The 21,667-nt window shown below is 31.9% G+C and overlaps 2 protein-coding genes across 2 annotated transcripts; both read right to left on the minus strand.

Moving 5' to 3' along the window:
* Positions 1-769: 769 nt before the first annotated feature.
* On the minus strand, positions 770-10,351 carry wit (kinase protein wishful thinking). The gene is made up of 14 exons (XM_011506764.1): positions 10,298-10,351; positions 9,252-9,540; positions 8,811-8,913; positions 8,431-8,625; positions 7,863-8,099; positions 7,256-7,411; positions 6,973-7,155; positions 6,674-6,843; positions 6,221-6,416; positions 5,677-5,877; positions 4,961-5,164; positions 3,701-4,047; positions 1,909-2,289; positions 770-1,845 (listed from the first exon to the last, which is right to left on the minus strand). Exons 2-14 carry the CDS (start codon positions 9,420-9,422, stop codon positions 1,414-1,416), a joined length of 2,976 nt encoding a protein of 991 aa, XP_011505066.1. The 5' UTR covers positions 9,423-9,540; positions 10,298-10,351; the 3' UTR covers positions 770-1,413.
* Positions 10,352-17,173: 6,822 nt separating this feature from the next.
* LOC105367911 (pyridoxine-5'-phosphate oxidase) lies at positions 17,174-21,366 on the minus strand. The gene is made up of 5 exons (XM_011506765.1): positions 21,167-21,366; positions 20,692-20,791; positions 20,068-20,142; positions 19,267-19,469; positions 17,174-17,400 (listed from the first exon to the last, which is right to left on the minus strand). The coding sequence occupies exons 1-5, from the start codon at positions 21,319-21,321 to the stop codon at positions 17,271-17,273; spliced, it is 663 nt and encodes a 220-aa protein (XP_011505067.1). The 5' UTR covers positions 21,322-21,366; the 3' UTR covers positions 17,174-17,270.
* Between the last annotated feature and the right edge of the window lie 301 nt (positions 21,367-21,667).

Below are 21,667 nucleotides of genomic sequence, written 5' to 3' on the forward strand. Positions count from 1 at the left end.
TTATTATTATTATTATTATTATTATTATTATTATTATTATTATTATTATTATAATATCGACGCTACGAAAATGGTAAAAGATAATTGAATTAGAGATACTTGTCACACATTAGTATAAAAGCAGATATTTGGCATTATTGATCAATCAGTCAAAGTATTAACTAATTTTGATTTATATTTCAATTCGGCCGTCAAAAAGTAACATTCTGTACAGAAATTATGTTCGCAAGAATCATAATATATATCTATTATTATTACTTTTGAAGGCACATACCTTAAAGAAATCTTGATTTATCTATTATATATATATAAGAATTAGTTTAATTAAATAAAACTATCTCTTATAATGTAATAACTCGGTAAATAACAAATGAATGAAATTTTTAACAATATTTTTTATAAGCACAAGTTCTTTAAACGAATTAAGATTTAAAAGTATAATTTAAAATTATTTCACTATTATTAAAAAATAATAATAAATGCATTAGTACAGTGGCGATATTTATGCGATTTTTTTTGTTATTAAATTTATTTATCAACAAGTTTCATTTAAATCTAGAAAACCCCCATCGAATAATATGTGTCATATAAACAAATTTAACATTTTATCAAATCGCAGTTTAGTGCTTTTTACATGTAGTATGCGCATTTTGTAATGCGAGATTAAAAAAAAAAAAAAAAAGCCACACTTATATCTTAAGATTTTAAATAATGTTTGAAAAAGTTCTTTTTATTTTAATAATAAAATATACTTTAAAAAGTATGATTCAGTAACGTGCCACGTTATTGCCATCGTTATAATATTAATAAATCATATTTGTCCGTAGCTGATACGATTTATCGCACAATTTTAAATAAAGGTCTTCTATTTAAAAAAAAGACCAAGATATTTGAAATGAGATCATCGTAAAATCGAGTATTTTAAATTTTCTCCAAACGTATTCATTGTTTCTATTATTGCAGCAAGCATGAAGTTCAGCGAAATTTCGAAAATTTCGCTTACAAAATTCACGCACAGTTGACAAGCTTACCACTCTATAGACGTCAACATTTCAGCTTAGACTAATTAACTAATAAATAAAAATTATTTAAGCGTTTACATATAGTAAGTCAATTTTTCATCCGCCATCATTTTCCCTATGAAACATACTTTACTACCTCACAGGAGTCGACAATTATTTCACAATTACTCCACAGATATGGGCCTCCCGATTCCAAAGACTTTATAATTTAAGACAATAAAAGCAAATTTAGGCGGACATTAAGAAAGAAAAAGGGAAGAACGCTCTAACTCTAAGAAAAATGCTAACCTATACGTTATATCAACGTAATCGTTTCTTCACGTGTCAACCCATAAAATCTCACACTCAATAATTTACAGCCGGGCCTCGTCCGTCCCCGTTCCACTTTTGATTAGAAGCAAGTCACGTCTTTCGTATCGAACTTGGACTGGATGGTGAGCTGCTCGTCGGCAAAATCCATGCCAAAAGGTACCGAATTGGATGACATCGCGCCACTCTCGCCGGTTCTTTTGTCTCCGCTGGCTTCGTTGAGTACGTTGCACATCATCCTGTCGTCGTACAGGGAGAACCTCGCGGCCGCGCTTTGGTTGCTCCTTCCACCAGCCCTCCTCACGGACGGTGGCAGCTCATTGGACGTCTTTATTCGCGTGTGAGAATCCTTGAGGGCGACGTTGACGTTGGAACCAGTGTTGAAGAGATCGTTGAATTTATCAAGGCTCTCCTGTCGGCTCAGGTTTGTCTCGCTCTTCTTTCGGAGGTTCATCAAGGGTAGGGTCGAAGGCCTCGAAGAGAGCTGTTGCTGCTGCTGTTGTTGTTGTTGTTGCTGTTGCTGTTGCTGTTGCTGTTGCTGCTGTTGCTGCTGTTGCTGCTGCTGCTTATGGGAGACCTCGGTCCCGCTCCTCTTCTCGCTGTTTTTCTCCGGCTTGCCGCTCGTTACGACGCTGTTCATGTACCTGCCCGCCTGCAAAACGCTTGTGTTCGTTTCAACAATCTTTGGTTGATGATAATTGCCGTTCTTGTTCGCCAGCAGATTTGATTTTGAGTCCTCACGATCGATTTGGCATTTGCTGTACGACGGATGGTGATGCTGGTACAGCATCTTCTTGCTTGCAAGGACCCGTTTGAGATTCGCCCAGCCAGAGAAACGACGCTTACGCGATATGTCCTGAGACTTGTTGGGTAAGGCCGAATAGCACGACTCTTGGATGTTGGTCTGCTTTAGTTTGTTGTACGAAGTACTGCCACCACTGCATTCCGAGATGACGTTCTGTCAGGTCAAGTAATGGTTACGTGTAAATATACATGATAGAAACTATATCTAATTATTTTAAGGAGAAAGACAGTATGAGAAGCGACGGAAAGTGCATTTATATATATATATATATATATATATATATATATATATATATATATATATATATATATATAGATAGATAGATAGATAGATAGATAGATAGATAGATAGATAGATATATAGTGAGTGAGAGAGAGAGAGAGAGAGAGAGAAAGGGGAACGGAGATCAAGAGAGAAGTTAAAAAATCGAAATGGCAAAGACCTACTATAATACCTTTCTTCTCAAATTCTTTGTAATAATACATTACGATTAAAACATAATGAATACGAGAAACAAGAGAGTTAAAAAATCCGTTAAAATTTTTTAAATTAATCTTAATTATTTTAATAAAAATAATAATATTATGCATAGAATTGTATAATGTATCAATAAAGTAGATTTATTTCAGGAGTAACAATACTTGTAAAAGATTTTGAGAGATGCGCTCAAGGGTTTGTAAGTTTTTGAAAAACAATCTTAAACGTAAAATAGATATATAGCAAAATTTGAAGGTAAATTACTAATTTGAAATTAAATATCTTTGCCTATTTTAAAATTAATTATATTGGAATAACAATCAAGGGTTTGTCCAAGCCGAAATCTTCGTCACCAAATAAAACAATAATATAATAAAAATAGAAAAAAATTACATGAAAATAGATAGTATATGATAAATAAATAGCTTTCATTTATTACAATTTGACAAAACTTTGATTAAATTCCATTTAAAAAAAGGATGTGTCAATGAACTTTGACAGTACATGCGCGTAGTTTTGTCAAAAACGATTAGCAAGTCGATAATATAAACAGGTTTTCTTCGAGTGTTAACAAATAGAATGAAGTAGAAAGTGGGACAAGAAACGTTTCGAGTGAAAAATATCGAATTGAAATAAATTGCTATATTTTACAAATATGTGATAAACAAGTCGTTAATAATATATACAGAGATTAGGATGTTTACTACTTATTGGGACTTAAGCTACGCGTCGTACAACCACGTACACTAATCTCTTACCCGATCTCTCTGCATGTGTGCGTTGGTGTGTGTTGATGTGTGTGTGTGTGTGTGTGTGTGTGTGCGCGCGCGCGCGTGCGAGAGAGAAACTAAATCTGTAGACGTATTTTAGATACTAGTTAAACTTTATCGGCATCATAATCATGAGAATTCAGAATTATTAGATTAAAATTCAAATGTAAATCTGTAAATATTTCTAAGACGTTATAAGACTCGTTATAGAATTGAAACGGTCATTTCCTTAATATTTTGTATTCGTACTCAATATTAATTCATTGCTCAATAGTGAATATCTAAAGGATGAAAGTAATAACTCGAGCAAGCTTTACCTGAACATAGGGGATCGGTGTCACGGGTCTAAGTGACAACTGCTGCGAGCTCGTTACGTGGTGTAGCTGTTGATGTTGGTGTTGCTGCTGCTGCTGTTGCTGACTAAGGTAATCGTGGGGCATTAAGCTCTGAGTCTCGCTGCTCGGAAGCTTTGCGTATTGAATGGAATCATTGGCCGCGTGCTTGGAGGATTTATTGACGAGGATATTCCCGTGGCAGCCCAGTTCCTCGCAAGAATCCGACTGCATCATCAGGTTGCGCTCCATGCATGGGTTGCGGCCTTGATATGGCTGCAGCTGTTGCACGCCCAGATTGCAACTCGTTGCTGTCTCATTTGAGTTCTTGGCTAAACGCGTATTATAATGTTATGCGTTTAGACCTTATATATATATATATAAAGTGTCTGAAATGGATGTTTAAATGCAGAACTAATCGATGGAGTGGTCAGGTGGGGGTAGGGGATGACGTATTAGCTGTCAGTAAACTTATATTTAAGCAATTGTCTATTTATCTCCCAATTAAAGTGTATATTTTCTATTTTCATGGTTCATCTTTCAGTATCAAGAAATTAAATACAAATATCCAGACTGGCTGTTGTTTACTTGTTTGCTTCTGAATTTTACAATTGTATTTTCGTATTGTGTCGAATTTAACATAAAACTGTTAAATGAAATGCGTGGCTGTATTTTATAGGAAACGTAAATATATATATATCGATAGCCGATCGATAAGAAAGATTGCAAAAGAAACAATTGGACGAACATTTAATTTGAAATCATAGTATTGACAACATTTAAGCTTTTTTTAGTTTTTTTTGTTTAATAATTTTTGTATAATTCTTGTCTTCTAAAGAGTTTATTATTTAAAATGTTGTTTAGAATAAACAATAATGAATATATATATATATATATATATTAGCATTAATTTATTGTATTTCTCATTGCATCTTTTATAATAAGTAATTAAATCTGAATGGTAGTCAAATTTCTATGATGGTGTGAATTAATTCTTTAATGCATTTTATATATTTCAAAAACAGACATGAAAAAAAAAATGAGGGATCGCTTCGTCTATAGTAAGTAATTTGGTTCCAGTGATCGTGAAAGTTAACAAATTTTGTTGCGGATTTCATGATGAAATGGATCGAAAATGAGCATTATAAAATTCGAATGCACAAGTCGCTTACCAAGACACCAACCTAATTAACAAATCGAAATGAGCCGCCAATGATATTAGCAATCGTACATCAATGTACTCACCGCTGTGTTCCTGCACGCAGCTCTCACTCGGGGACAATATCACTAAATTGTCTACAGTAACTTCATTGCCATCGTGAGTGTTCATCTGCACGACATGAGCGCCGTCATGATGAGGAGCGTCGCTGTAAAGGCTGTTTGTTGTCGAAGGCACAAGTCCGCAGTGGGAATTCACCATGGGACTCCCGTCCGTGAAATACATTGTAACTAAAAGTGTACGATGTATGATTTACGTCCTCGATTTTTTTTTTATTCGAATTATTTCGAAATAAGCGGTTCATTCGATTATGAGATGTATGAGAAAAATTCTTTTACGAATTCACTACATACGTGATAATTGCATTTTCAACCGATCGTCTACTTTAAAAACAAAATACAACCTTCGATCTTTTGTATAATAAAATTGATCACACGTCAATTGTGCGATACGAGTATTAAAAGTGAAAACTTTGTTTCTAAAGCTATTGTCATTTTGTTAAAGACCAATAGGATAATCGAAGATTAAGATTGATGAATAGAGACGAGATAAATTTCGCCAAATGTAAAAATGATATTTATCGTTCGTATTTCAACCGACATTAATATAAAATGAAGTTTTATGCGGCATTAAAAAAGTGCTTTATTAATTGAAAGAAAGAAAAAAATTCTTTAGAGATTAAACCTCTAAGCTTATTCGGGAATACAAAAGGACGATGAATTATGAATAATTAACCGCTTACTTCGATGGGACTGAAGTTCCATTAGTCGTTCTTCAATACAGAGGGCAGTGAGTCTGGCTTCCGCATCGGAGTCCCAACAGTCTTCCATAGTTTCTCTAATTAAGCGCACCCCAGGCTTGTCAATCAAGTTCCCTTCTAAAAGTGGTCGCGCCTTATTTCGAGACACTAACACTTGCATCTGTTCAAATGTTGGATGAAGACCTGCATAAAATTGTTAAAAGATTAACCTTGATTGAAGTTAAATCGTATTGTTTAGCTTTAAAAGTATATATGCATGATAGAAAATTATTTAAAATATATTTCAATCAAACATTGTTTATGTAACAGAAATTTGCAGTCTATTTTTTACGAGTTATGAAATAATTATGAAATAATTAATAACTGTACTGTACTGTACTGTACTGTACTGTACTTTACTAACTAAAACTTTTTACTTAACACATGTAAGATAAAATATTATTGACAAAATAGAGGATGCGTAAATATCCACGTGATTTATCTACAACCAGTTGCCTCAATAATATTGTCAACATAATTTCCATACCGATTTCTTTTTCAAATGGTTGCCTGTAAGGTGGAATTTCAGTGCCAGGAACATAAACGTCGGTGCAACGAGATACTAACTCCCAGAGAATCAAGCCCATCGCATAGACGTCGATTTGTTTGAGAGAACTTTCGCAGTCGCGGAGATTCACAGCACCTTCGAGTACTTCGGGTGCCATATATTGCAGTGTTCCAACCTGAAAAGTACATATTATATAGCAAATTGCACTGTATGTTCATTCGTTATGAGTCTTTCTTATCTATGCGCGTAAGTTAATAAGTATAAATTTTAAGAAATTTGTTATTCGATGAAATGTAATAATACATCATTGCACCACGAGCATTAAAATTAATAAATTTAATATTTATTGTATTTTCAATCAATGCCTTATCGATCGATTTAACTTGAATATTAGAAAAATTCATGAGTTAAAATGAATATGTCTAAACTAACATCATTAATCGATTTTGTCTCGGCATGCTGTTCTTCTCCATTAGAAAAGTATTTAGATCCAGATATTTGAACCGCGAGTCCAAGATCACATATACAACAGCTGCCATCGGCTTTGATCAATATGTTCCTTGAATTCATATCTCTATGTGCTATGCATGGCTTGAATTTGTCTGAAACAAAGCGTAATAATTATTGAAGGAATTAATTGGAAGGCTATTAAAAAAAAAAAAAAAAAAAAAAAAAAAAAAAAAATCATTATACTGTTTTAATATTATAAAATTTTTTATAAGATTACCAACCTCCTCTTCGTATATCTGTATGCAAATATGCGAGCCCTTTGACTATTGACAGTCCCATTTTACAAAATGTCATCCAATCAAAGGTATGGTAGCGTAAAAATTCCGTTAAAGTTCCTCCAGATGCAAACGAAAATACCAAAAGGTATTCAATATTACCATCCATACTTATTCTTTCATCCGAACCTAAGTAACAAAAAAAAAGATACGTAATTATAAATTCGATTATTGTGTATAATTATTGTGATTAAATTTATATAGATAATTTATGTATATAAAACATTACCGTAATAATGTAACAGTGATGGGTGTTCCATAAATGGTAAACAATATGAATCTCGCTCATTTAGAAAGTAGCTTTGATAATGTCCAGGAAAAATCTTTACTCCAACTTCTTGATCTCCCATACTACCCTGCCATACCGATCCATATCTCCCTTGACCTATTTCTCATTTAAATTATTATCTCACAATAAACAAATATGTAAATATAAGTATATTAGAGGTGAAATGCATATACACGTCGATTTAATTAAAAAATTTTTTAGTACTATCTAAGTATGTATGGTATTTTCCAAAAATTGTCTAATAGCAATTATATGAATAATTTAATAAATTACTATGTAACGTTATCATTAAATAAAGATCAATTGAATGGTATTTTTTTTTTTATTGTTCTTACATTAAAAATTTGATTCAATTAGATACTACAAGTCATAACCTAATAAACATTTCATTTAATCATTTTTTTTTTTTATTTATTTAAATAATTGTAAGAAATTCATTGTTAATTTAATCGACTTTAAGAGCCTTTTTTGATAAATCATCAAGTCCTATTTATGCATTTTATAAAAGTTGATACAAACGATGTGCTTTTAAGTTGATTGTACTTACCGACTATCGTCGAAAGTTTCAAATGGTCGACTGTGTAAGTACCGGTACGTAAGCCACTGCTATCGTTATAATTGTCATTGTATGACAGTGGCTTTCCCAATCGTATTAAAATGTTGTTTCTATATACTCGGTATATTAAAATGATAATTGTAAAAGTGACTAGTAAAATGCAAGCTAAGGTAGTCACTGTTATAAGCATGAAATGCTCCGAGTCCACCTGCTCTAAATATTCTGTAGCTAAAAATACAAACAATCAAATGTACTTCAAGTCAAAATAAACGTTAAAACTAAGAGAAATAAGATAAAATGGAGAAATCTTAATTTTAAAAAAATACTAACTATCAAAAACTATGTAAATTTGGAATTAAAATGTAAGAAAAGGAAAATCGTTTGTTACCACTTGATTAAAAATTATTAACATACTTTACTGTTGTTTTTTTTTAAATAAGAAAATATTAAATAAGAAAATATTAAATGAATTTATTTATTTGTAATTAAACCGCGTGTGCTCGATGCATAAAATTAAAAATTTCCCCTTGCAAAAGAAAACAAATGAAATAAAAAATACCTGCAACAATCACACTTAAATTATTCTTACTTGCTGGACTGGTTAAGAGTAATTTATTTTCGAAAGGATCTGTAACATTAACATTGCAATAATCTTCTCTGCAGCAGCAGAACTTTGCATTGCTTAGAGCTTTATTCCACCGGTTCGCTATACATTCTGTGTTTTCACATTCTTGTCCTTCTTGCTTCCAGCATCCTACATAAATATAAACTCATATTAAGCAATTGTTTTTTTAACATCGATCAAATTCTTTTTCATTATTATAATTTTTCACTCTCTATACGCAACACTGTTTTTTTCTAAATACAATACAATTGTATTAATAATTAAAACACGGACGAATTATTAATTTTGCATTGGTTTGCATTAATTTAATATACCTTGAAGAAAAATATTTATTTTCGTTCCATTAGATGTATTCTCTTCTCGCCACAATGCATAACAATACTGATTGCATTTTTCATACTTGATATCATTTTCAATCTGAAATATATATTCATCAATATTACAGAGAATAAATACAAGGTTATATATGAATAGAAATCACTTATGAAATTATAAAATTATATACAAATAATTTTTAACGTACGTGCTTATGAACAATTTCGAAACGGTTACAATTAATGAAAATAATTGAATGATGTTGTTAAGATGAAACTAATAAATAAGCGAATTCTATTCAAGTCCTGGTAATTTAAAGCTATATGTAATATTTTTATTTATATTCATGCTATTAAAAATCATTGTCTCAACTTAAAATATAAACTTATCAAGCTTTCAATTTCTTTGAGTAATTATATTTTTATGAGCAAAGCTTATACCTGAGTATGATTATTGGTATTGAAAGCATCTTCTATATCATCGGCTGAATCTTTTTCTGACAAACTTTTGGCATCCCTTTTACTAACTGCACATATTTTATCAGCTTTAACCAGGGTTAAGGCTGCACCACAGACGACAGTGACTAGTACGTTCAATACAATGGCTTTCATTGTGCCTTCATCGGCCACTTGAATTCAGGCTAAATCACTTGTAATATTTCTTAGCCGAAGGCCATTTTTTTTAGCAAGATCGTCAAGCTGCAGCATAAGTATTTTCCGTTGCTTCTGCCTGAGTGATTAAAAGGAAGTTGCAAAGTAAATTATGATCGTTTAATAGTTATCGTGACACTTTTGGTCGAACGTGTCTGCAAAATTAGATTTCGCAAATGCACGTACAAGTGATATTAAAATAATTAGAAAATTAACGTTTATAGTATTTTAAAAGCCTTAATTTAGGAAGCAAAATATTTTCCATCGCTGAATTAGGCAGTTAAGTTGTTTTACATCTAAAAATGAAGAAGAAGAGCAACAAAATCAGTTTATGAGTATTAAAAATTAAAAAACTAAAAATAAATAGAAAAAAAAGTTAAGAAAATATAAAACAAAAATAGAAAAGTTGAATTGGTAAAGCAGAGGGGTAAAGACCGAGGCTTATTCTACCCTAACCTAAATTCAATTACAGATTCAAAAAGTAAAAATAAAAATTACGAATTAAATGATCAATGTCAATGATTTAAGTAATTATCGAGTAGAAAAGTCATATATAATAGAGATTTGACATTAAAATTGAGATCGTGTTAAGGCTAAGCAGTATTGTATCAGATGCTTGTACGAAAATATACCTGCACCCTCAAGCTATTAACTAATTTCCTACAAAAACCTTTATAAAAAAGTGATACTTCATCGTTCGAATGTGAAAAAGCTTCAAATATATAATCCTATGGTTATAAAAGAGCAGTAAGCTACTACGTTCTCAAATCGATAAGCTCCGCCAAGAGGTCTAATGCTACTGTGAGCGGAAAAAGACGTAAAATTTTGTAACAAACCTTGTTTTCTCTGGCGATCCGCGTCAAAACTGCTTAAACTTTCCCCTTTTCACTCTCTTGCCAAGGCTCGATCTAAACGTCCCTTTTACAATCGTTTCGACAGGGGCTTGGTGGGAGTGAGGGTGGGGTGAGGGGGGGGGGCGGATCGATTAAAATCGCGAGCTTCCCACGATTATTCAGAGGGGACGTGAAAGAACGACCGTTAAGACGTTTTCAGATCCGCCATCCCAGCGGAGTTTTAATCGCCACTGCCTGTCTGTGTGCTGCTTCCCTCTCGCAGACTCCGTATCTCTCCTTGCTCTACCCCACACGCTGTCTCGCACTCACTCTCACTCTCACTCTCCCCCTCTATTACTCGCTTTCTCTCTCTCTCTCTCTCTCTCACCACGTACGCGCGCGCGCCACAGACGTCACGCACACAGACGCGCGATCCCTTTTTCGCGACGGCGTCCGCGAACTTCTTGCGTCGGTCGACACTCGCCGCGAGTTGGCGTTCGCTCATCAGACGCACATTTATTCGAGCGCGCGCACACGCACACGCGCGCACGTAGCGAGGAGCGCTGCGTCTGACCTGAGCCGCAGGGTTACGCGTGTTTATTATTTTTTTTTTCACATCCCAGACGAGACGATGACGAAGACGACGAAGACGACGAAGACGACGAAGACGACGAAGACGACGAAGAGGACGGCTATTATGATGAATAGAAAATAAGATTGCCAAGACGATGACCAAGACGATGACCAAGACGACGACGACGACGACGACGACGACGACGACGACGACGACTCTCTTTAAAGCCGCGCCACTAGCTCGACACCGAGCTCACGTGTGTGAGTGCGCCGGCCGCGCGACTGCGCCTGTGTGCGATGTCTGGCTGGATTTGGCATCGGGAGTGTCTATATAGTGGCGGCGCAGACTGATGATAATTTTTCGACGATGGACTTTAAACTTTCGTGCCAGCGTTGCTGCTTCGGGAAATACGCAGCGGCGCGTTGGCGATATTGCAGCCGAGCGAATTAATGGCAGACCGAGGCGCTTTTCGTCTTGGATTTGTAATAACCCGTGCATTCGAGGAATTATTATGCTCGATCGTTTAATCTGTTAGGCATTTCACATGCAGTATGGGCTTTGGTTCAATTGAAAGCCCCTGGAGCGTAAGTATCACCGGTACTTTCTGCCCAGGTGTTGCATCGCCGTAATTACGGATAATCGCCAATGTACGAGTACGTTATTATGTAAGAAGGAGAATTTTTTTTAACGATGAGCTCGACAATGCAGAGCGACGGCTGTTTCAAGCGGATCGCCGCCAAGCCCGTGCTTCAACAAATGAGCTTTATAATTGTCGGACATTTTACAAGTTTGGCTCTAGGAGTTACGACACATTCGCGTTGCTCATTCTTAAGCTTATTACGATGTTCTGTTACGTTCTATTGGTTTTTTAGACATTTGTTTCTCATTTTTTTTTTTTTTTTTTTTTTTTTTCCCCCCCGATTTCGATCAACATGGCTAGAAATTGATGTAACGATTCGAGTTAAGTCGATAGTTATGAAAAAGTTTGAAAAATTCATGAGCTCGATTGTGTATGTTGTTTGATTTAATAACGATAATAATAATAATGATAACGATAATCATACAGAGGATCGTTTAATAATTAAACATGAATTTTTATATTCCATTATTTGCATTTGTTTCATCGTCAAACTACCAATGCATTGAAATTTTGAGAGTGAAGTGATTTAATATTCACCGTGGGAGTAGAGAATGAAATATTTTATTTTATATTTCAACGCAGATAAGTGGATAGTAATGATTTATCTCTACATCTTCAAAATTGGTAATTGTCAAATTTTCTAACATTAGATGGCTCAATAAAAAGCTCATTTTTATCAATGCGGGCCACCGCATCATCGGCTACGATTATCGATCGACTTTGCCAAATGAATATTTGTCAGAACTGTATATTATTTTAATATAAATGACAATTGCTCGTGAAGTTAAAATTGATATTTTCTCAAATTTTGTTGAGAATATCTTACGGCATTCGTTCAACTTTAAGAATTCGTTAAAAAAAAATTTTATATACACGCGCGCATACTTAAATAAATAAATATTGAATAAGATTTCCTGCTCAGATACTTTATAAGGGAAAAAATTTCACTTCGATCAATGAATTGGAATAAAGCGAGTTTCTTTCTCTTAAGTCATTTATTCTCATTTTCAATAATTTTTCTCATTTTTTGATATTTTACACAATACATTTCTATCTTTAATAATCATCTCCTTATAATTATCGATATAAGCATTCTGCCGAATATTATAAAAATGCATGCTTAATATTTTAATAAAACAAACTTTGAATATCACAATGCATATGAAGGAACTCGAAATAAGTTTCATAAGGTCGGTATCCCTTCCTGGGATGCTTATTCGCAAAATAAAAAGCTATAAATAATGTTAAAATATGCATTTCCAAAAAGTGGAGAAAAATTTTATTATTTATTATTACGAAAGCTTTCAAGTATTTAACGGTTAGGTATATTATTCACGATTTATTAAAAGAAATAATACTTTTTTATTCGTTTTCCATGCTTTTACAATTTCGTCATAATGGATTTAAAAAATTTTTCCATTAATTATACAAAATTATCGACTCAGGCGCTAGTATTGGATATACTAAATTCTACCGACTAGATTTATTAAGATAACTTATTCTTGTTGTAGAACTTTATTCTGCTGAAAAAAATTTGTATCAGAATGAATACTTTGGCATGTGTTATCGAACGGAGTAGTAAAATTGTAGTATATATATATATATATATATATATATATATAATCTGTATCTACACCTCCTAAATATTTATATAATTTTAATTTTTACATTTTTAATGGAAGTAATGGGAATTGTATAAGATAAAAACATAAGAACGGACTATGATATATTAGTATTAATCGAATAAAAGCAATTTGGTTCTATTTGCAAAAAAAAAAAAAAAAATAATAATAATAATAATTATTATTATAACAATACTAAATCATTTAAAGTCAAACTATGTAATACTTTTATTTTAATATTCTTTGGTTATTTTTTTCAATAAATATTCTTTTTACGTAGAGAAGATATGTCGATACACGTAGATATTTTGAAAAATTTTTTGCAAAAGAAAGAAAGGAGAAGATTTCATCGAATCTTAAAGAAAAATTGCAGAAATTTCTATACCTTTTTTTGCAACTTTCTTGTGGAATTTTCACGAAAAAAAAAAAAAAATAGAATACCTATACATGAGATTACTTTTAATAAAAGAACGTATATGCAGGATATTACTATAATTTAATATAAAATTAATGACAATTTCATTAAAAAAAAAAAAAAAACAAAAAAAAAACAAACAAAATAATACATAAACTTAGTAAATCTTTTAATGTCCAATGTAGAAAAGATTATTAATTAAAATATTATAATGCAAAAAAATGTCATTTATTATATTCTTTCTGTAAATATTTTTATTTAACTATGTTGTCGTATTATCTTAGTTTATCGATAAGGTATTATTAATACTTATTATTGTTATTAGATTTTACTTAGGTGTTCTTATATTATTGAAATATTATTTTTCTTTATATCTTTATATTTGAATTGTTAAGAACACCAATTTTATTTAACTAGTATAGAATCAATTTTTATAACACATTATTAAATAACATATAATAAGAAGATATGAATTATAAAAAAAAATTTTTTAAATAAAATTTTATTTTAATTTCACGAAAGTACCAATAGTTACTACATCATTGACAATTAATATAATATTAACATCATTGCCCACTAATTTATATATGATACGAGAATACATTTATGTGAAACAAACAATCTCTGCAATTCAACTATTATTACGCGCTTGTTAAATCACTTAATAAAATTTATGTAATTCCATCTAATTATTATTGGAACAATATTAAAAAAGAAAATTTTTAATATTACACGTGCTTAATTTTTAGAATTTTTATCGTTCTATTTTCATCCACAATTTCCAAAATATATGTTTTACTTTATTAATCTAATAACATGAAATATCGATTAGAAATGTGTCAAATAATATATTCTATCATTCTAAATAGACGAAGTATACGTGGAGTAAATTGAGATACAATATGCATGGTTAATTAAATATTCATTATCAATTACTATCTAATATTGAAACTATTATTCAGTTTTCCTAATTTAACATAAATTCTTGTGAAATATTTCTAATTAAAAAAATACTCGTAATAACAAGAATACTAATATGAAAATTTAATTATTAGCTGTCAATTAAATGTTAAACTAATTTAAAATTTAAATTTATAAATAACATAGCAATGATAAGTGAAGGAAAATAACGTAAGCATGACATTGCCTCAAATAGTTTGAACATTTGACTTTATATATACAATAGACGACGAAAGAAATTTTTAATTAAATTTTAAATAATACTTTTATTGAAAATAATTATATTTATTACATTTGAAAAACATTATGTATAATATTTATCGAGACTTATTAGTCAATATAAAATAAGATAAGATTTTTCAGGTAAGAAATTTTTACAATTTCCGAGTGCGTATAAATAAATTTTGAATAATTACAAAGCAATATTTCCGTTGAAAAACATAAGCAAAGAAAAATATTTAATTAGCACAGTCAGTGCGTATAAATATTAATGGTATTGGCCGTGCAAGGAATGAAAGTTCAAACTCGGTGATTAAATCAAAAGGAAAATTCTTCTATTGTGATACGATATTAACTTTGTGTATAAATATTTTATTGAAGTTTTGTTAAAAAATCTCAGGCTTGTTTTAAATCACCATAAATATGAATTAATAAATAAATAAATCTGAGTCGTAGAAGATGTTTATCTAAATAAAATTTTATTTTTTTTTTTTTTTTTTTTTTTTTTTTTTTTTTGTAAAGCAATTGCTTGCTAAATTGTAGACGATGCTTAGAATTTTTTCATATTATGAAAAATCGAATAAAAGTGGTAACGTAGCATAAATAATTTTCAAAATTTTTTTTAGTACAAGTAGCTCATAATAATTAGATTTGGCGAGGCTGGTGAAGCTGTAAAATATTTCCCCAATAAAGCTTACAAAATCTCTTCTTGATTAGTGTATAATAATAGCATATTTTGCAGCAAGTGCAAATGACACTTAATTGAGCTTTAATATCATATCCTTTGAATTTTTAATTGAAATTATAACATAAATCGAATAATCTTGAGAAATATGACGCGAAGAAAGCGAAACACCGAGTAAGATTAATGATTCAAGTACTAAGCATTATTGATGCACATGAAAGTTTTTCGCACTTAAAATTAGAAGCAAATGTAAATGCGTTCGATGCCGAATACTTTGTCCTCGAGCAATGATAAAACATAATATCCCCGTCAATCAATTGGCCAAATTAATGATATATTTTGTCATTTAACTCGTCGCCTCTTAAGCCGTATAGAAAAAATAAGGAGAAACGTGGAATCAACATAAGAAGTATCTGGCTAAACGTAGGTAGCTAATGCCGTCTGCGTGAATGAATGAATAAATGAATCTGCACTTTTGCTAATTGGAGAATAATAATTATATCCCGAATTAGAGGCAGGTGATTTCACGCTTACCTTTAATAATAGACCGCTTGATTTATAAATTCGAGACAATTGTCGAGGCAATATTAGTCATCGAAGTTTCTATCTACTATCTACTAATGTACTATCTACTTCGTACTGGCAAGTCTTGCGATCGAATAACGATCAATTGTCACTATCAAACTTTCATTTATGAAAACGCTAAATTCACTTTGCCGCGAAGTCCGTTAATGCGTCATTAGATAAAGCCCCGTGTCTATAATAGTAAATTACTTTGAAAAATTAATACAGAGAGCTTCATTAATCTAATAATTTCTTTTAATGGTCAATGATTTATAGAATAACGATTTATGTTGTAGTCCATCGACAATATGGGTATGAGAAGAGAGCTTATCTAATTGTCAATCGATACGCTTATGAAATTGTTTGAAATTGAAGCAAAGAAAGTAATCGTGATATTCTATATATACATATATATACATATATATACATATATATATATATATATAAGTTAAATTATTACGAAAGCTTTTTGTTCACTATATATTTTGTTAATTAATGAGATATCGTGCAAATAAACGTGGAGTATTAGGTAAAGAACGAGATAAATAACTGGAATGTGCCACTTTCGATATAAAAACATAGGTCGAGAAGAAAATTCGAGAATTTCAATTCTCAATAATAAACAAAGCCACGCGCATGGATATTACAATAATAAGAAAATAGACTATCTTTCTCGGGAGCATTAAATTGTTATCTAGACATTTGTTCTCCTTATGCTTATTAATATTATCGACATTGTGTATAATTTTATTATTCAACGAGTGATGCTAAAAATATTAAATTAATATATTTACATTATACGGTTTATTAAAAAGATATATGCATAATATTCGATCGTAGCTATGCGAAAAAATTATATTAAATATTTCATTTAATCTCGTTTAATAAAAGTGTTACAGATGATCCTATTTAATATTAATGAATAATAATATATATGAAACGAGAATGTTCGAGCTTTTGAAAGAAAATATCGGAAATATTTTCGTATTAAAACATTAAATAATTATCGTTGTTTGCAAAATCAATATTAATAATGAAATAAGTTATATTTTATCTGGAGAAGAAAACTATTTTATTGTGTAAAGTTGTATACAATAGAAGTTGTTGATATTCGACATAAAGAGTACAAAATGTACAGCGGATAAATAAAAAAACCAAAACCAAAAAAAAAAAAAAAAACAAAAACAAAAAACAAAAAAAAAACAAAAAAAATGAGATAATTCATAGTAGCCAGTAATTGAAATTGAAAAATGGCTTAGTTTTGTATAACTCAGTAACTCAGTATGTAATGATGACTTTAGGCAGCGATTCTTTTATGCTTCCATGAGCTTGACGTACTTGACTTTTCAAACAGAATTCTGTCTCCGATCAAGTTGTCTCTTGCATAGTAATACTCAATTGACGTTGGCATCATTTTATAGCCAATGCTGCAACAAAACAAAATTTCTTTTATTAAGCGTTCGTTACCGTATTACGATACATAAAAATGACATAATAGATGCATCAACAACAGTCGTATCAACGACTGTTTTAGCAGAAGAGATTTTTTATAAACGAACATTAGCAACTGTCCATTTGAAATTGCGACTAAATAAAAATAGAGGATTTTACATGACATTTGCACGTGCGCGCAATAAGTTAAAGAAATTTTTATAAGCGTTATTGCCGTCGTTGAAAAATTACACTTCATTCCCTTTTAAGGCTTTGATTTATTTATACTTTTCCGTTTCTCCTCTCTTTATTTTTAATTATTTATTAATTATAATAGACCGTGATTGTAAATAAAGTGCACTTTATTTTTGCAATTGCTGTCTTTTCAGGCCAGGTTGCGATTCATATAAACACTAATTAATTGATAATTGAATTCGATCAATGAACATATTCATCCATAGAGAAAACATAAAAAGTTTAAAATAAGATAGAGACATTTTATGGTGGTAATTATGTCTTATCCTCCGACAGCGGCGAATATATACGAGGCTCCAAGATCATCCTAGATTGGTTAAAAAGTTTAATTGAAGGACTGGAAATAAAGATCGTTTGATATTTCACAAGTATGGAAAGTTCGAACTGATAATAGTGTCGAAAGGAATTTTCAATTTAATTTTATTAACAGCTCTTTTATGTATATTATATACATAATATATATATATATATATATATATATGTGTGTGTGTGTGTGTGTGTGTGTGTTTGTGTGTGTGTGTGTGTGTGTGTGTGTATGCGTGTGTGCGCGCGGACACATGGACCATAAAAATCAAGCAGTAGTAAAGGATTCAGCAAGGGTGCGTTATAAAATTAATCCGCCTTCTCTATTAATGTGGTCCAGATGAATGACGAAACAATAACGCGCACGAACAATCCAATCCGTGGGGATTCTTTAGGCATAGAAATATCACATCCGTACGCACAGACGCCTCTTTTATCCGGGCTTTTATGGTCCTTCAGAATCCCCTGCAAAAGGCCGATCATCCGCGATCGTCCGCATTATTCACGGATCCCTAAGTCACGAGTAACTTGCACTTTTGTACATATCAATGGCCGATAAGAAGGACACAAGCATTGTTTGTAGGGGCGCTTGCACAATGGATGTGAGAGAGAGAGAGAGAGAGAGAGAGAGAGAGAGAGAGATAGAGAGAGAAAGGAGAGCCATACAATGGTGGAGATGGCGCGAGCACCTCGTGCATAATTCTCGTAAAGGATCCGACTCCGAGTGCATTGAATTTTAAATCCCGGTCGATCTGCTTTCGTTGACGATAGACCGTCTGATTAATGCACGAGTCTATGGTTGCGTCATCGGGACACGAGCCGAGTGTCGGAGGCGGGCAATTTGTTATTTAAATGCCGTCATTTTCTGCTCTTGGGTGCCGAACTTAGGGCCTCGAGCAACGTACTCGATGATAAAGTGTCTTTATAGCCTTCCTTCGAAAGCTCATGCCCTTGAGCTGGACTAGGGAGTCACTCGAGCAGACTCTGAATTGAAAGGGCAATGGTAATTCCAATTCTAATTCGCTCCTTCGCTTTAATTAGGGTATTAAAACTTGTGATTTTACGGGCCGGACATACTAATTACCGATATTGGGAACGAAGCTCATCTGTTTTAATGGCAATGACTTACAAGGGCACACGGCTTACTTGTAAAATTAAAGATGTTTATCAACTGCGATTAGACGGCCAGGAGCTAAAATTCGTTTGTAAAACGGAAATGAATTGCAATACCTGGCAAAACCATTCTCCCCTTTTCCGCCGAGATAAATCTTATCCATACACGTGAAAGACAAAAATACACTCACAAATGGTCTGGCATCGGCAAGCTTTTCTTATTTATCCGAACCTCGTTCAGTAATTGATCGTGTCGTGCTTTCAGGTCATTCCAGTTCACCTCCTGATCTTGCTGGCAGATATAAGACCGGATTTTACAGAAAAGTTTGTCCTTCTCGTACAGATCCTCGTAGCTCTCCTTCTCCAATACAACCATCTCTCCCTCTATTCTGACCTTATCGCAAATCGCGTTATTATATTTTATTACTCTCGGTCGACTCTTTTGAGTTTCAATGATATTGATTAATATCCTACAATCGTAAGGAGCTTCATGAGCTTTTTACAACTTAAAGACTCATGCCGACAATTTCCCAAAGTGGATTTTTCTTGGCTTACGTCGTGGCCTTTTACTTTCTTAATGCGCCTGTATCGAGTCTTATAATGTGCGTCTTATAATTGCGAACGATTTAGTGTAATGAAAAAAAAAAAAAAAAAAAAAAAAAAAAAAAAAAAACCACCACTTGAACTGCTCCTCCCATGAATATTTTACGCGCTTTCCGCAACTAAGTATAATATAAATATTTGGCTGACATTTTAAAATTGCTGAAACCCATGAGTTTTTGCAAATTAGACGCGACATCATTTATTAAATATAAAATTAAGACGATGAAAATCATGAAAATTACGTAAAAACTTGGCTTTGCAAATTTTAAAGTAAAAATTATACAGCAAATAATTTATAATTATCTGCTCGATGAAGTTGTTACTTAGGCTAAAGAAGATTAAATATTGCAGTCCCGTTTAAAAAGAGAAAAGAAAAAAATATTACTCACTTGTCGAGAAATATGTTGATTTTTGTCATCAATGTAGGACCACAAAAAGCACATTGCCGCTTCTGGTACTTCTGTCTTTGTAAACACAAATAATATGTTGATATCAGATAATATGTTGATATCACAAATAATATGTTGATATCAGCCGTTTTCTTTACTTGTTTGTTCTCCAAATACAGAATTAATTGCATTATTTTAAATTTACTACCAATTCGTGCTCATTCTCGCGTTTGTCCGGGGAGAGGGCGGCAAGCGGGGAGGGGGGGGGGACCATTAAATAAAATAAAACAATCATACGAATATTACCATAAAAATCGCTCGATTTATGATTTACGACACTTATTCAATAGTAACTGATTAATCTTAGTCAACAGTTTGCTTTCTTTCATTCTCCCATTTTGTCTTTTTCTCTTATATCTTATACTTTTTTTTAAATTTTTTGTTTTTTGTTTTTTCTTTGTTTAATATGGGAATGACGATTACTTATTAGTGTAAATACGTAATAAATTAAACCCGCGAAACTAACCATTATTCAGCTATAGTACATCAAGAGATTGATGATTCTATTTCATTTCTAAATATCGCTCTTAATTTTTAGTTGACAATCAATCGTCCATTACTTACCAATTCTTTCGATTTTCTGCTACGATTATCAGTAAAAATGACAAAACCATCAGCTTCAAGTTTCCTTAATATCAAATGTCTCGCGCTAACTTTCATATCCCTAAAATATAAACAAAAACAAAAAAAAAAAAACAAAAAAAAACAAACAAAAAAAAATTGGTTACAAAATTCTTAAAAAATCTGAACATTTTAAGGCGAGACTATTAAATTTCAAGTTCCTTGTTCTTATAATGCCTTAATTGATTATAAATTTACACGTACTTTTAATTTCAAAAATAATTTAGCGCGATAATTATTCAATAAATCTTCAAGCATTTAATCTTCAAGGAAATATTATTTAATTCCACTGCCATACTTCCAAACCAAGAACAAATAACAAGAAATTTACAGACTCATTCGCCATAATTTAATCTCAATCTCCATCTCTTATCTGCCATAATATATATATATATATATATATATATATACTGTGTACTTTGACATTGTTGCTAAACAAAATGCATTCGGCATGCCCGTGGAGAATGTGCAGGCTTCTTTGTACCAAATTTTAAATAGATCGTACGGATTGTCGGTCTTCAATTCGATGAATGCTAAATCCGAACTTTCGCCGTTCAACATTGTCATTGTCATTCGATTTTTATGTTTTTCTAAGACACTGAAAAGTAATCTCGTCGGTAACCTAGAACAGAATTACAGATGCAAATGTTAGGGGAGAAATGCTAGGAAAAAAATTGCAACAAGTGGCTCTCCAATTATCTGCCATTACGTCTATATTCGAATAAGTTTTCCAATTTTCTTATCGAGATTTTCTCGCCGCGGCAACTACGGATAAATTTATTTATAATAGTAAAGGCGTACTTGCAATTATATACCATTTTTTATTTAATAAGTTTGTCGCATTTGAAATTTTTATCAATGGAGAATTTTTTTTCATTATGAAAATATGCAAATAAGATTTTACTTACAATTACATTGC

This window comes from Ceratosolen solmsi, unplaced genomic scaffold (assembly GCF_000503995.2).
Source record: "Ceratosolen solmsi marchali unplaced genomic scaffold, CerSol_1.0 scaffold6, whole genome shotgun sequence".
Taxonomy (NCBI): domain Eukaryota; kingdom Metazoa; phylum Arthropoda; class Insecta; order Hymenoptera; family Agaonidae; genus Ceratosolen; species Ceratosolen solmsi.